Raw genomic sequence first — 17582 nt, 5'->3', positions numbered from 1 at the left:
GTTGCTTACAGAGGCAGTTTGGAACTCGGTAGTGAATGTTGCAACCGAGGCCAGACAATTTGTACGCGTTACGTGCTTCAGCACTCGGTGGTCCAGTTCTGTGAGCTTGTGTGGCCTACTACTTCACGGCTGAGCCGTTATTGCTCCTAGACATTTCCACTTCACAATAGCAGCACTTGCAGTTGAGCAGGGCAGCTCTAGCAGTGCAGAAATTATGAAACTATTACTTCTTGCCACGTTGAAAGTCACCGAGCTCTTCAGTAAGACCTACTGCTAATGTTTGTTTATGGAGATTGCATGTCTTTGTGCTCGATTTTATACACCTGTTAGCAACGGGTGTGGCTGAAATAGCCGAATCCACTAATTTGAAGGGGTGTCCACATACATTTGTATACATAGTGTACATTTTACATTCAATAGCGACTGGCAAATGAGTGAATGCAGCAGAATCAGTGAGTAGTCAGATCACTATCTGTGAAATGTTTGAAAGGACACTGGCCTAATGGTCTTATCTAGATAACCTTTGAACCAGGCCATTTGATCAATAGGTCTAATCCCCTGTTTAAGTCTGATAACAGCTAGTTACTGAGAGTGGGTGTTGACAGTGTGAGGAGCACTCACTTCCCTTGTCTTAAGCACGTGAACCATGAACATAAACAGAGACACACCCCAATGAAAGCCGCAAAATAACAACAATGAAAGCCGCAAAATAACAACAATGAAAGCCGCAAAATAACAAAATAGGCCGAGGCGAAGAGAGACAATACAAGGCTACAATCTAACGTGCTCCAGTGTTTGCCCAGGCATTCCAGCTTGGGACCACATGGTCGTCACAGTGTGTGTGAGTCGGACCAGAATGATGTGCACTACAGGGCTGGAGCCACAGCCCCAAACACTGCAGCCGGAGCCCATTCTCTCTCTCTCAGACTTCTAGACTTCTTCCCAGCTGAGGCTTCTCTAACCGCTCATTTGAGGAGCCACTTTTCACCAGGCACTGAGCCATTCACAGAATCCCAACTCCTGGACCATTCATGTCTCTAGAGCTCAGATGGGTTTTAAGGAATTGTGTGAATTACTGTGTTATTTGTCATGTATGAAGATTATGATACCTGTATTTTGGATTAATACTGAGATTTCAGGGTTATAATAAATGCACACCTGCAAGATTAGCCTAGTCATATTTATCGTGAGATTACCTCTCCAGTCAGATCTATGCATGTTCTTATTACTATGCTAAATAAGGGGATGAAATGTCTTAGCATTTCAGCTATAGGTCCATAGCCTCACACTCATTGCTCTGAAATGTGCCTGTGTTACCATAGGAACAGATATTCAGCAACCTCGGGATACCATTGTATGAATGTGTTATTTATTACTGAGAAATGTAGCATATGCATTTATGTCCACTCAGTACCTAGCTGCAACTCAATCAACGATTTTTACTCTCCTGACTGAGTTGTTTTGACATTGAAAACACAAAACAAGTTAGAGACATACTCAGGAATTTCGAAATAGGTCAGTAACTAATATTGTTTTAAATGAGTGGTGTATATTTGAGCTGCCAATAAGACTTTTAAAAATATGGGGTCCAATGTTTATTTAGATATAAATGTGTGTTTATTTTGGTTGAGAGTTCCCATTCTCCGGCCCTTCTCTGAGGGGGTAGAGAGTCTTGCTCAACCTCCCCCAATCCCTGGAACTTGATTTGAATGAGTCTTGTTGAAAAGCCAGGGGGATAAGTCAAGGGGGTTTGTACTGAACTTGTAAAGCAAGACAGAGCTGGGGCCACAGAACAGGATGTCTCCAAGTAAAAACCATGTAATTCATGGATCTGCCCAGTTGAGCCATATTCCCACCATGCATTGCATGCAAAGCCTTGGGCTCTCAGACACTAATCAAACTAATAACTTCATGTAGTCAGTGTTGCTACCGCTATGTCTAAATGGTCAGAAAATGTCAATGGAAGTGTCATGATTAACCACCTCAAGATAGCTTCTCCAAAGCTCTACTCCATCACAAGTGAGCAAGAGCAGAAACCCAACAGGCATTGATGATTGTGATATTTCTATTCATCTCTTTAATGTACACAGGATAAACTCCCTACAATGGCTAGTGAAAATACTCAGGGCCAAGTGCACACAAACAGTGAAGGAAACTGAAGAATCCCTAAATATACCCTCCTCACACAAGAACAGAAACTCAGATAAGAGAACCATGGTAGTAGCAGAACAATGAGCAAATAGCCTTTTCCAGAGAATGTTGGTTTCCTCTTTGCACAGGAACAATAGGTGAGGCAGGGTGTTTTTAACAGTCAGAAAAACGTACTCATGGGAATTCCACTGTCAATAGGAAGGATGTCAAACTCATAGGGATTATCTTTCTATGGCCAGGTTTTTCTCTCACAAACAGAAGATCCAGAAAAGCAGATACCAATCCTTTATCAGTAGATGTATATAAGTTACTGTATATTTGTGAAATAAACGAACAGTTACATACATTTTTTTATTTTGATATCTGAGTGAGACCTTCCACCTAGTACAGTAAGTAATTGCAGAGGGACTGGAATCATCAAGCAGAGAACAGCTGGAAATCATGATTCATGATTATTATAAACAAGCTAGCTGGAGCATGCCCAGACTAGAAGGGATACAGCTTTTGTTAAATTGACACCAGAAGTTGATTTCATTTAGCATTTTAGCTAGCTCTAACCCTTTTCCTAACCTTAACCTATGTCTTCTAACCTGCTATATTATCCTAACCTGCTACAAAAAGTCAAATCTGACAAAAGCTATATCCCATCTAGTCAAAACCAGACTAGATGGCAACGCATCCTGTTTCTCTTATTGCCCACAGATTTACTTCAAAACGCAGTCTGATATCATACCCACCTCATCACGATTACAAATCACTCGGACACAATGTGAGATCAGTTACATTTCACACTTCTGAACTCACAAGCCCCACCACCTAACCCATACTTGTGAAATGTGTTGCAAGAGTGAAACCAGCGTGGCATCCAATTATTTGATTACCAAATGAGTTCTTTGGAATGCAAACTCATTAAATGTGGAATGGAATGTATGACAAATAACGTGTCAAGACAATGCATACATCGAAGATTCAACCGTGATGAAAGCTACGCAGAGACTCAGCTGTTTTGTTAATATAAAAATATGGCATTGCATTGAAACATGGTGTATTTGGTATTTATTTAGATTCCTTTTGTGTATACATAAACAGCTATGGATTGATAAATGTACAGTGAACAGAACAGCATAATGTTTGACATACAGTTGAAGTCGGAAGTTTACATACACTTAGGTTGGAGTAATTAAACTCGTTTTTCAACCACTCCACAAATTTAATTTGAACAAACTATAGTTTTGGCAAGTTGGTTCGGACATCTACTTTGTGCATGAAACAAGTAATTTTTCCAACAATTGTATACGGACAGATTATTTCACTTATAATTAACTGTATCACAATTCCTGTGGGTCAGAAGTTCACATACACTAAGTTGACTGTGACTTTAAACAGCTTGGAAAATTACAAAAAATGATGTCATGGATTTAGAAGCTTCTGATAGGCCAATTGACATCATTTGAGTCAATTGGATGTGTACCTGTGGATGTATTTCAAGGCCTACCTTCAAACTCAGTGCCTCTTTGCTTGACATCATGGGAAAATCAAAAGAAATCAGCCAAGACCTCAGAAAAAACATTGTAGACCTCCACAAGTCTGGTTCATCCTTGGGAGAAATTTCCAAACGTCTGAAGGTACCACGTTCATCTGTACAAACAATAGTATGCAAGTATAAACACCATGGGACCACACAGCAGTCATACCGCTCAGGAAGGAGACACGTTCTGTCTCCTGGAGATAAACGTACTTTGGTGCGAAAAGTGCAAATCAATCCCAGAACAACAACAAAGGACCTTGTGAAGATGCTGGAGGAAACAGGTACAAAAGTATCTATATCCACAGTAAAATGAGTTCTATATCGACATAACCTGAAAGGCTGCTCAGCAAGAATGAAGCACCTGCTCCAAAACCGCCATAAGAAAAGCCAGACTACGGTTTGCAACTGCACATGGGAACAAAGATCGTACTTTTTGGAGAAATGTCCTCTGGTCTGATGAAACAAAAATAGAACTGTTTGGCCATAATGACCATCGTTATGTTTGAAGGAAAATGGTGAGGCTTGCATGCCGAAGAAGACCATCCCAACCATGAAGCACGGGGGTGGCAGCATCATGCTGTGGGGGTGCTTTGCTGCAGGGGGGACTGGTGCACTTCACAAAATAGATGGCATCATGAAATTATGTGGATATATTGAAGCAACATCTCAAAACATCAGTCAGGAAGTTAAAGGTTGGTCGGAAATGGGTCTTCCAAATGGACAATGACCCCAAGCACACTTCCAAAGTTGTGGAAAAATGGCTTAAGGACAACAAAGTCAAGGTATTGGAGTGGCCATCACAAAGCCTTGACCTCAATCCTATAGAAAATGTGTGGGCTGAACTGAAAAAGCGTGAGCGAGCAAGGGGCCTACAAACCTGACTCAGTTACACCAGCTCTGTCAGGAGGAATGGGCCAAAATTCACCCAACTTATTGTGGGAAGCTTGTGGAAGGCTACCCGGAAAGTTTGACCCAAGTTGAACAATTTAAAGACAGTGCTACCAAATACTAATGGGGTGTATGTAAACTTCTGACCCACTGGGAATGTGATGAAAGAAATAAAAGCTAAAATAAATCATTCTCTCTACTATTATTCTGACCTTTTACATTCTTAAAAAAAAGTGGTGAACTTTTACTAGGATTAAATGTCAGGAATTGTGAAAAACTGAGTTTAAATGTACTTGGCTAAGGTGTAATGTAAACTCCCGACTTCAACTGTACATATAATGGCCAACCAGGACCATAGTCACCAATCCTCTAATGGGAATAGTATTATTACATATGAAACACACACACGCCTTTTATGATGGAAACCTGGAGGAAACTCAAACCCCATAACATTGTGATACTATTGCTTCATGGGTAAATTTGCGCTGGGGGATTCAGTAATACACAGGTGAGACGTTACACAACAACAACACTTCACTGAAGCTGCTCCAGGTGGTTATCATTTATGGAATTCAAAGAAAAGTCTTTAAAATTCTTGAAGTCCGTAGGACCCGCGTCTCCGCAGGAGGCCCCTCTGAGTACCTTGCCATTCCACAGTCACAAGCCAGCTCTGAGTCAGCTCTCTGAGCCTCACAATCACTACCAGAGGTGAGCCTCTCTCTGCCAGAGCTGACTGATCTGTCATCAGTCCTCCTGTGCCAAGCAGGGCCAGGCCTGACATAGTCACTGTACAGGAGCATTTCTTCACAAATTAGCCCCAGCAGTCCACACAGGTAAGGAAAAATCTTTGAACTTTGCATAGAGCATTATACCAGCTTGCCATAAATGACTCGAATGGTAAGCTGTATCATTACAACTCTTAAAGGCTCATGTTAAGGTATCTGGTTTGTGTTCTGAACTTGGAATCTGATCCATTTGTGTCAATCTTAAAAGGCACTAGTCCAAGAAAGCACTGGTTTGATATGGGCCACAGAAAAAAATAACATACTTGAAAAAAGAAAAATGCCATAATATTAGCAGATACAGTATTTGTGGCTCATAGTGGCTAACAGGGGTGATTGTGATTGCACAATACCTTAACAGAGCTGGCATAATAGACATTTCCAACCTTGTGAATAAAGTAATCTATAAAATAAAAATGAATATGCACTTTCCAAATACCTTCAATTCTTGTCAAAGGAACAATGTTCCTGTTAAAACATTGATTTCGTCATTTTTTTTTTTTTAGTGATTGATGCTAGAATGTGCGTAGCTAAAATTTCTAAATTTCAAATTTTCAATTTCTAAAATCTTTATGCCAAACGTTTGCATTGATTGTTTGTGATCTAGTGGTATATCAAGCTTACACAATCAACATCAACATTTCTAAATCTCTGCAGTCCATTTCACATAGGTGAAACATTCAACATATCAATCCCAAACTCCCACTGAAGTTCAGATTACTCATATGACTAAGGTGCACTAAAATGGGACTCATCTAGACATCTTCTCTTCTGAGAATGGTCTTTCTTTCTTATCTGAATGTTTGGTACTCTTACCTAATCTATTGTGTTAAAAAAAGCAACATAAAAACATCTGAGACGAATATAGTAAAAAACTAGTGAACATCAACGATGATGCCTCAATATAAAAGTCCTCTCCCACTCATGCGCTGGTGCACCCAGGCCATAGAGGATTCTGGTAATGTGCGCAGCCCCCTCAGTCAGTCCAGTGGTTTGTGGGAGCTTGTTGTGAGAGTGGTTGACTGGGTTGGCCCCTCTCACACAGGCCCTGGGTAGCTGTAATGGTTGTTGTGATCTGCATCTGCCATCTGCAGGCTGGGTTTGCGGCGCTCCAGTTCCTCGTTCTCGACCGTCTCTGGGCTGGAGCAGTGGGGAGGACCCTGCTTGAATAAGTCTGACACGTGGCGCACCTGTAGGGAGGAGAGGAGTGAAATGGTGTGGGTCAGACAAAGTGAGAGGACCAAGAGTAGGGCTGGAAAATGTGATTGTATACTGTATGTCTGGTGGTGGAGAGCACCATGCAGCTGCTCCACGTCTGAGAGGAACACACAGTGCGTTGCATAACCCCTCCAGCTCTCTAACCAGGCCAGAGAAGTCATAAAACATTGGGCCTGGGAGGGTCCCCAATTGCATGCAGTAGTCTGAAATACGAATCGCGGCTACGCTTTCCAATATGAATCACCCACGTCTCCGAGACTTCCCAAAGGCGCTGCTGAAAGAGGTTAAATCAAAACAGGGGACTAGGAACAGTAGAAAGCCAGCAGACAACACTCACGTTGAGGATGGCAATGAGAGCGCCTTGGAGGAGGCCCACCAGAACGTCGCTCCAGTGGTGCTTGTAATCGGACACGCGGGTGTAGCCCACGTACACTGCAAAGGCCACCAGGAAGAACTGGATTGTGGGTCGGAGGAGTCTGGCCCACTTTGCCCTCAGCCTCGCCTGGACATACAACTAGAGAGAAAGAGAGGGAGGAGATGTTTGTTTGTTTGAAGATTATTTGCTTTTACTGCTGATTGAGGTCATTAGTGGTTTTTGTGTTCACAAGTGGTGAACCCTTTCACCAAATAAGGCAATGTTATTTGACTGTAAACTGGCCCCAGTAACATTAAGCCTATCATCATATTTCTGTCCATCAAATATGCCTCAATGAACATCTGAAACACAGCATTTGTTAGTAAATGTTATTTTCATGTATACAGTGTGTGGGAGTCCATTCTACAAGTGGCTAGTATGAAAGCACACTGTTCAGCTTTTACAAAATGCTAACATCAGCAGGCTACATGTAGTCACTAGTCAGATAAACATGTAACAGGCAAGAATTTTATTTAATTTCTTTCTGTCAAGTGTGTCGTTACTTTGTTAAATACACATTAAATGAAATGTGATTTAGTCAGATAAACATGATAACAGGCAATCCTTTAAAAGTTAAATGCCCCTTCATACTAAATCAAATCCCAGCAAAAACTGAAATATGGTATGCTTTGAATTGCATAAACAATGAAAAGACGTTGAATGTTGATCTAATTTATACCCAACTATGGACTGAAAACCATTTTCACAGAAGAGGAAAGCTGCTGCCAGAGTGTCTAACTGGCACATTCATTTCTCTGGGCTGCGACCAGGCTCCTGCCATAGTAGGTGTGTAAATTGGCATCCACGCGTGCCCCCCTACCGCACATACACTCAATCTCAGCATTCAACACTTGTAGGGAGATGGAGATATTAATCACATCTAATAGGGAATATCAAAGGGTCTGTGAGAAACAAAGCAGAGCAGATTACTGATTGCTTTGATTGGCAGTGAGGACCGAGTCGTCTGCTAGAGTCTCCTGCCTGCCTTGTCTGTCAATGGCTAGATTTATTGCTGTCGATCAATGATGACAAACCCTCTGGTGCTGACAACTTGGATGGAAAATGACTGAGGATGGTAGTGGACTGTATTGCCACTCCTATTTGCCATCTCTTCAATCTAAGTCTACAGGAAAGTGTGTTCCCTCAGGCCTGGAGGGAAGCAAAAGTCATCCCGCTACCCAAGAATATTAAAGTACCCATTTCTGGTTCAAACAGCTGAACAAATTAACAACTGACTTTCAGCACGCTGATAGGGAGGGGCACGCAACATGTATGGCACTGAGACAAATGACTGATGATAAGCAGAAAGAAGATTGTGGGAGCTGTTTTGTTAGACTTCAGTGCAGCTTTTGAGGTTATCGATTTTAATCTGCTGCTGAAAAAGATGTGTTATGGCTTTACATCCTCTGCCATATCGTGGATTGAGAGCTACCTACCTAATAGAACACAGAGGGTTTTATTTAATGGAAGCCTCTCTCACTTAAACCAGGTAGAGTGTGATATACCTCAAGGCAGCTGTCTTGGTCCTTTGCTGTTTTCTATTTTCACTAATGACCTACCACTAGCCTTGAGTAAAGCTTGTGTGTTTATGACTCAACATTTACACTTCAGCTACCACAGCAAGTGAAATCACTGCAACCTATAATAAACAGCTACAGTCACTTTTAGAATGGGAGGCTAGTAATAAGCTACACCTAAATACTTAAACTAAAAGCTAAACCCTAAACCTCATCTAAATGTTTTAAAGAATAATGTGGCAATTGAGTGAGTTGAGCAGACTAAACTGCTTGGTGTAACCCTAGATTGCAAACTTACATGCTCAAAACATATTGATGCAACAGTTGCTAAGATGGGGAGATGTCTGTCTGTGATAAAATGCCGCTCTGCTTTCTTGACATTACAATCAACCAAACACATCCAACAGGCCCTAGTTTTATCACACCTGGACTACTGCCCAGTTATATGGTCCAGTGCTGCAAAGAGGGACATAGGGAAATTAGAGTTGGCCCAGAACAGAGTAGCACGGCTGGCCCTTAAATGTACACAGAGAGCTAATATCAAGAACATGAATGTCAATCTGTCCTGGCTCAAAGTAGAGGAGAGATGGACTGCAGACAAGACTACTTGTCTTTGTGAGAGGTATTGATGTGTTGAAAGCACCAAACTGTCTCTTCAAACAGCGAACACACAGCTCAGACACCGATACATGTCCCACAAGACATGACACCAGGGGTCTCTTCACAGTCCCTAAGCCCAAAAATAGAGGCTGGGAAATGCAGTGCATTGCACTGTACAGCAATGTACTAGAGCCATGACCACATGGAACTCCTCCACATCAGGTAACTCAAGCTAGCAGTGAAATCAGAAAAAAATACATAAACATGGGCGGCAGGTAGCCTAGTGGTTAGAGCGTTGGGCCAGTAACCGAAAGGATGCTGAATCAAATCCCCGAGCAGACAAGGTAAAAATCTGTCGTTCTGCCCCTGAACAAGGCAGTTAACCCACTGGTCCCCGGTAGGCTGTCATTGTAAATAAGAATGTGTTCTTAACTGACTAGTTAAATAAAGGTTACATTATAATAAAAAATAAAACACCTCACGGCACAACATGGACTGTAAAGACACGCATGCACACACAGTAATATTGTATTATTGTACCTTTTATATTGTACATGTGTAATTGTGGAGCAGTGTAAATTTGTATAGTGCACAATGTCTTGTGTGATGTATCATTTTATTTATTTATGTTTATTTATTTATTGTTTTGTTGTGATGTAATTGTTTTATTTGATAATTATTTGATTTGATTTATTTCTTATATTTGTTGTATTTGTATTTATTATGTAGATTGTTTTCTTGTGATGTAGTTGTTTTATTTGATAATTATTTAATTTATTTCTTCTTCTTATATTTTTTTGTATTTATTATGTAGATTGTTTTGTTGTGATGTAGTTTTATTTATGATGTAGACTAGGTATTCCCAAACTGGGTACTGGGGGTACGCGCAATGCGGTCGGGGGTACGCCAAATAAAAATGTGATTCACGTAAATAAAATAAAACGTTTTATTTGTATTTGTTTAAAAAAATTATCTTCACATTTTCAAACAGTCCATTTATATTTTCCAACGAGGCTATACATTTGGGTGAGTTTTTTTCTCTCACCTTAGTAGCCTCGTTTCACTGCCAAAAATACAATTAAACCATCTAGTGTTCAGCGAAATAACAATGTCAAATTCAGGTAGCCTAGTCAAATAATTAACATCCAATCACATTAACATTACTCTCTCGTGGGAATCACACTAACGGTCCGTATGTAGCTGCTGCTCATTCCGTTTGCGCTAAAATGGATAAATGGTTAAAAAAATGTAAGGCCCGCGTCCATAGAGACACATACCAGCTCTACTGGTAGTACCGTTACTACCAGCAGTACTACACCTGCACCTGTCGACAACACAAGTTGTTTTGCTTCCAAGAGCACATCCAATGCTAGCATCAGTAAATCTACATTTGTTGATAGCCCAGCTAGCATGGACACTGACAGTTACTAAGAGCTACTGCCCCCTTACCCGGGAAAGCACCGAACAACAGACGGGACGTTGGACCATCGAAGAGGCGCAAAAATGATGAGAACTACATTGATTTGGGGTTCACTTATATTGGGAGTAGTGCCTTTCCTCAGCCAAAGTGTGTCATATGTGCAAAAGTACTATCTCACAACTCGATGAAACCTTCACTCTTGCGCAGACATTTAGAAACAAAACATGCCAATTTGAAAAATAAGCCACAGGAGTTTTTTGAGTGAGAATTAAGACGACTTTCAAGTAGTAAGACATGTATAAAAGCAACAGATACCATTAATAAGAAGGGGCTAGAAGCGTCTTATATGGTGAGCTACAGAGTGGCTAGGATAGGCAAGCCCCATACTTTTGTGGAGGACTTAATTCTTCCTGCTGCCACGGATATGGCCGGGACAATGCTGGGGGAAAAGGCCAAAAAACTATACAGACAATGCCTTCATCATCCTGGTATATGTCCGTTACGTTCATGAGGGTCAATTAAGGAAGACATGCTCTTTTGCAAACCACTGGAAACCAGGACAACAGGAGAGGATATTTTTAAAGTACTGGACAGCTTTGTGTCATCAAATGGACTTTGGTGGTCAAGATGTGTTGGTATCTTTACTGATGGCGCATAAGCCATGCCAGGGAGACATAGTGGAGTGGTAACGTGCGTGCAAGCAGTTGCTCCCGACGCCACTTAGGTACACTTCAGCATCCACTGAGAGGCTCTTGCTGCCAAGGGAATACCTGACAGCTTGAAAGACATTTTGGACACTACAGTGAAAATGGTTAACTTTGTTAAAACAAGGCCCCTGAACTCTCATGTATTTTCTGCACTATGCAATGATATGGGCAGCGACCATGTAACGCTTTTACAACATACAGAAGTGCGCTGGTTATCAAGGGGCAAAGTATTGACACGTTTTTTTAAATTGAGAGACGAGCTTAAAGTTTTCTTTACTGACCGTAATTTTCACGTGTCTGACCTCTTGCATGATGACGAGTTTCTCACACGACTGGCCTATCTGGGTGATGTTTTTTCTCGCCTGAATGATCTGAATCTAGGATTACAGGGACTCTCCGCAACTATACTCAATGTGCGGGACAAAATTGAGGCTATGATTAAGAAGTTGGAGCTCTTCTCTGTCTGCATTAAGAAGGACAACAGACAGGTCTTTCCATCATTGTATGATTTTTTTGTGTGCAAATGAACTCAAACTTACGGACAATGTCAAATGTGATATAGCGAAGCACCTGAGTTAGTTGGCTGCGTAATTACGCAGGTACTTTCCCGAAACGGATGACACAAACAACTGGATTCTAAAACCCTTTCATACCCTGCCTCCAGTCTACTTACCGATATCTGAACAAGAGAGCGTCATCGAAATTGCAACAAGCGGTTCTGTGAAAATGTAATTGAATTAGAAGCCACTGCCAGATTTCTGGATTGGGCTGCACTCAGAGTATCCTGCCTTGGCAAAACGCGCTGTTAAGACACTGATGCCCTTTGCAACCACGTACCTATGTGAATACCGGCACAGACTTTGTGGAAAATGATTTAAGACTGAGACTCTCTCCAATACATTGCAGAGTTATGTGCATCCTTTCAAGCACACCCTTCTCATTAACCTGTGGTGAGTTATTCACAATTTTCGATGAACAAATAAGGTTTCATATGTAAGATGGTTAAATAAAGAGTAAAATTATTGATCATTATTATATTATTATTTGTGCCCTGCTCCTATTGTATTAGAGCTCTTTGTCACTTCCCACGAGCCTGGTTGTGACAAAAATTCACACTTATTCTCATGTTTAGTAAATGTATCGTATAGTGTGTGTGTGTGTGGCAGGCTTACAATGATGGTAAAAAACAACATTTGAGAGTGCGCTGACCGTGGTGCTAGCTGGAGGTTGAATGTATGCAGCTGGAGGTTGAATGTTTGAACCACTGATGTAGACTATTGTTTTGTTGTGATGTAATTGTTTTATTTATGATGTAGACTATTGTTTTGTTGTGATGTGTTGTTTTATTCCTGTTTGGACCCCAGGAAGAGTAACGGCTGCCTTGTCAGCAGCTAATGGGGATCTTAATAAATACTACATTTCACAATGACAAGGGCCAGGGCAGTTGAACTAGATAACCAGGAACAGAACACAGGCCTAGCCTTCATATCCGGTCTATGACAGTCCAGCAGGGCATTAGCCTCTGTGTCCAAATTCAGCTGAACTTTTGACTTGCCCTTATATATACAGTGGGGCAAAAAAGTATTTAGTCAGCCATCAATTGTGCAAGTTCTCCCACTTAAAAAGATGAGAGAGGCCTGTAATTTCCATCATAGGTACACTTCAACTATGATAACTTTTGTTATTGACCAAATACTTATTTTCCACCATAATTTGCAAATAAATTCATTAAAAATCCTACAATGTGATTTTCTGGATTTTTTTTTCTCATTTTGTCTGTCATAGTTGAAGTGTACCTATGATGAAAATTACAGGCCTCTCTCATCTTTTTAAGTGGGAGAACTTGCACAATTGGTGGCTGGCTAAATACTTTTTTGCCTCACTGTATATATATATATTGTGCTTATATATATATAAATATATATATATATAAGCACAATCACTCTCAGTAAAACCTGCTCTATTTTGCCTTTTCATATCTACCCCATTACTCCTAATTTAAATGGAGAGGCGTTACATCAATTGATTCCATTTCAGAATGTTGAATATAAGGGTGTTTGTAGTCGATATTTGCATCTGTTCCATGAGCCTTGTATACTCACTGCTAGAAACAGCATACAGTACATCCCGAAGGAGGAGTGGCCGGAGTAGAAGGACAACCTGGAAAAATTGAAAAAATGTATGTTCTTAAAAATGGTAATGTTAACCTGTCATGACTGTTTGGAGACTACAGTGGATCTATTCAGTGTGTTTCTACCAGAGCATTAAGCTGTGGTCACCAACCCTTGTCCTGGTGAGCAGCAGTTTGTGCCAGCACTGGTTCCAGTTCAGCACTAACCACTGGCATAGAGCAATGCACCGGTCAACAATATTCCCCTGACACCCTCTACCTCAGTAACTACCTGGACGCAGTGACGTCATGAGAGTTGCCGGTGCAGTTGATATCCAGCATGTAGCCTTTGCAGACCTTGGGGTTGCAGACGGCCATGAAGTTGGGCCGTGGGCGTCCAATGGAGAACTTAGCCAGGTCCGTCAGTGATTGGCTGACAGCTGCCCCGAACAGGAAGGTACCTAGCACCTTGTAGAGCGCCGCCACGTACCCGTTGAACTCAGAGTTAGAGTGAATCCTCTTACTGTAGACCAGGTAGGCCTCTCCTGATGCTAGCTATGGGAAGAGAAAGAGAGAGCAGCTTGAATTACATCTAACCTTCCAGTATCTTCCAGTATGACAGCTAATATCAGGTTTGGTCCACTGGCTACATAGAGAAACGCCTGTTTGTGACACTGATCTGGGAATCAATGTAGTCAGACGTTCTTTATCTCACCTAGGTGTCAGAGAGGAAAGTATAGGGCGGGACTCACGATGATGACGGTGCAGGAGATGGTGACTGCAGCCAGCAGGCCGTGGGTGATAGTGTCAGGTTTGAGGGGGTACTTGATATCCTCATCGTCACAGTACACACCCCTCTGGTAGGGCCGGAAAACGACGGTCATAATGAGGAAAGGCAGTGCCGCTATGAGAAGAAAGAGCAGGCAGGCAACTTGTTAATTCACTCCAACTGGAAAAATGATGTCTGCAACAATTTTATGGATATGATCCAACTGCTGACATCATTTCATTCTTCATTCATTTTTATGTCCAGCATCTGAACTAGCAGGATGTGAATTTTATTTTCTCTTTCATTATTTCACTTCAACTACCAGCATTGACTTTTCCTATAATAAAGGGTGATAAAGTACATCAGGAGCGATTCATGATAATGCTGTTGATTCAAGCTAACGTATATAAAGATTTACGAGAGCATCCATCAGTTAAATAACATATATTTTACATTTCCAGAAACCCAGACATTACATCACTATTCAATCTGGAAGGTTAAATGTTTCTTCAAGGAGCTCTGAGAAGTTTTTTTCTCTCCTCCTTTCCTGAAGACCTCGTTCAGTGGAACAACACTATCCTGAAAATATATCACATTCATGGCCCAGAAAAGCCCAGCATTCCAAAGCAGTGCACACCACACATTGAAGTAGGTTGTGAAATGTTTTAGTAGAATCTTTAGAGTAAGAGATTGCAAAAACAAACACATGGACTCAGATGTACACACACACACCCCTCCCCAGTGCACTTCCTTAGAAGACTGACTGATGTGGTGGTGTGCACAAACAAGCCCAAATATAGCCTCTCAAGGCTATAGAGTGGATGGAAAATGTACTTGAAACATTCGGAAAACATCTTCGAATCCACACACACACGCTCAACCTGTCTAATGTGTGATGCAAAGCCACAAACACACCATGAGGAAGGCATTATGCGTTCGTTACTGCAGTTCATGTTGATAAACTCAACCTAATGAATAATACTCTTCTAGTCTGTGCTGAATCTACAAATTAAAACGTATGTGAAAAAGACCTTATTGGTACAACTGCTAGGAGCTCCTCCCAGCTAACATTCTAGGGAGAGAGAAAGTGTTTGTAATATTAGCCCTAATGTTTCACTGATGTTTGAGTGTCTAGTTTTCCAGGAACATTCAATGACAACCTATTCAGCATGTTTTGGGGTTAGAGTTAGGTGAACATTCCCTTAATGTCAAACCAATCCAGAACGTGGTTACCATGTTCTCAGAATATCCAATATTAATATTTAGACACGTTTCATGGGACGTTGCAATAAAATTAATGTGTCCAGTTTTCTGAGGGTTAGAATATTCCATCAACGTCCCACCAAACATAGTTGCCATACACATTTCTGTGTATCAGTTGTCAGGATGTCACCTGATGGTCCTAAAGAAACGTTCTCTCCACCCATTTCTTTTTCTCTCATTACACATCACACCTTGTTACTGTTGCGGAGCTAATCAAGGCCCTGACTGGTGAACCACTGATCCATTCACAGCTTTGTCTGTTGGCAAGGTTAGGGACACACACAGACAGTGCTTTTAAGCACAGGGTGTTTCTCAATATGCATACTATCGTGCTCCACACTCTCCGAGTGCATTCTCAGAGGACGTTCTTGTAAGGGCGAGAGTGTGGAGAACGCATAAAACATTACATTTAAGAAGCAGTCGCTCCCCCTACTGTATTACCTAATGCTGCACCTCCCCCTTCACTGAACCTTCTTCCAGCCAGGACAATGGCAACAATAGACAAAACAAGAAATAAACAAAGCAAGCGTTTTACTTCATAATTATCAGATTGATATACAGTGGGGCAAAAAAAGTATTTAGTCAGCCACCAATTGTGCAAGTTCTCCCACTTAAAAAGATGAGAGAGGCCTGTAATTTTCATCATAGGTACACTTCAAACATGGACAGACAAAATGAGAATTTTTTTCTCCAGAAAATCACATTGTAGGATTTTTTATGAATTTATTTGCAAATTATGGTGGAAAATAAGTATTTCGTCAATAACAAAAGTTTATCCCAATACTTTGTTATATACCCTTTGTTGGCAATGACAGAGGTCAAACGTTTTCTGTAAGTCTTCACAAGGTTTTCACCACACTGTTGCTGGTTATTTGGCCCATTCCTCCATGCAGATTCTCCTCTAGAGCAGTGATGTTTTTGGGCTGTTGCTGGGCAACACGGACTTTCAACTCCCTCCAAAGATTTTCTATGGGGTTGAGATCTGAGACTGGCTAGGCCACTCCAGGACCTTGAAATGCTTCTTACGAAGCCACTCCTTCGTTGCCCGGGCGGTGTGTTTGGGATCATTGTCATGCTGAAAGACCCAGCCACGTTTCATCTTCAATGCCCTTGCTGATGGAAGGAGGTTTTCACTCAAAATCTCACGATACATGGCCCCATTCATTCTTTCCTTTACACGGATCAGTCGTCCTGGTCCCTTTGCAGAAAAACACCCCCAAAGCATGAGTTTCCACCCCCATGCTTCACAGTAGGTATGGTGTTCTTTGATGCAACTCAGCATTCTTTGTCTCCAAAACACGACGAGTTGAGTTTACCAAAATGTTCTATTTTGGTTTCATCTGACCATATGACATTCTCCAATCTTCTGCTGGATCATCCAAATGCTCTCTAGCAAACTTCAGACGGCCTGGACAGTACTGGCTTAAGCAGGGGACACGTCTGGCACTGCAGATTTGATCCCTGGCCGGCGTAGTGTGTTACTGATGGTAGGCTTTGTTACTTTGGTCCCAGCTCTCTGCAGGCATTCACTTAGGCCCCCCGTGTGGTTCTGGGATTTTTGCTCACCTTCTCGTGATCATTTTGACCCCACGGGGTGAGATCTTGCGTGGAGCCCCAGATCGAGGAATTATCAGTGTCTTGATGTCTTCTATTTCCTAATAATTGCTCCCACAGTTGATTTCTTCAAACCAAGCTGCTTACCTATTGCAGATTCAGTCTTCCCAGCCTGGTGCAGGTCTACAATTTTGTTTCTGGTTCCTTGACAGCTCTTTGTCTTGGCCATATTGGAGTTTGGAGTGTGACTGTTTGAGGTTGTGACAGGTGTCTTTTTATACTGATAACAAGTTCAAAGAGGTGCCATTAATACAGGTACGAGTGGAGACAGAGGAGCCTCTTAAAGAAGAAGTTACAGGTCTGTGAGAGCCAGAAGTCTTGCTTGTTTGTTAGGTGACCAAATTACTTATTTTCCACCATAATTTGCAAATAAATTCATTAAAAATCCTACCAATGTGATTTTCTGGATGTTCTCATTTTGTCTGTCATAGTTGAAGTGTACCTATGATGAAAATTACAGGCCTCTCTCATCTTTTTAAGTGGGAGAACTTGCACAATTGGTGGCTGACTAAATACTTTTTTGCCCCAATTGTAATAATCTAGCTAGCCAGCTAGTTAAACAGGCAAAAATGACCTAAAACTAACGTTATGCAAGGTAGA

The 17582-nt window shown here is 41.4% G+C and overlaps 1 protein-coding gene across 2 annotated transcripts in view; it reads right to left on the bottom strand.

Moving 5' to 3' along the window:
• Nucleotides 1-3190: 3190 nt before the first annotated feature.
• The window catches only part of LOC111972255 (phospholipid phosphatase 2-like), a 39878-nt gene continuing 25486 nt past the window's right edge, over nt 3191-17582 (bottom strand). For both annotated transcript variants that reach the window (XM_023999200.2, XM_023999201.2), the window contains exons 2-6: nt 14089-14240; nt 13629-13891; nt 13329-13386; nt 6905-7081; nt 3191-6539 (exon numbers count right to left, since the gene is read on the bottom strand). In XM_023999200.2, the coding sequence (XP_023854968.1) occupies nt 6387-6539; nt 6905-7081; nt 13329-13386; nt 13629-13891; nt 14089-14240 (803 nt within the window). In that variant the 3' untranslated portion in view covers nt 3191-6386. The remainder of the gene's footprint in view (nt 6540-6904; nt 7082-13328; nt 13387-13628; nt 13892-14088; nt 14241-17582) is intronic.

This window comes from Salvelinus sp. IW2-2015, linkage group LG13 (assembly GCF_002910315.2).
Source record: "Salvelinus sp. IW2-2015 linkage group LG13, ASM291031v2, whole genome shotgun sequence".
In the NCBI taxonomy this organism is placed as follows: domain Eukaryota; kingdom Metazoa; phylum Chordata; class Actinopteri; order Salmoniformes; family Salmonidae; genus Salvelinus; species Salvelinus sp. IW2-2015.
Note: the sequence above shows the minus strand (reverse complement) of the source record. Positions and strands in the feature narration are given on the sequence as shown.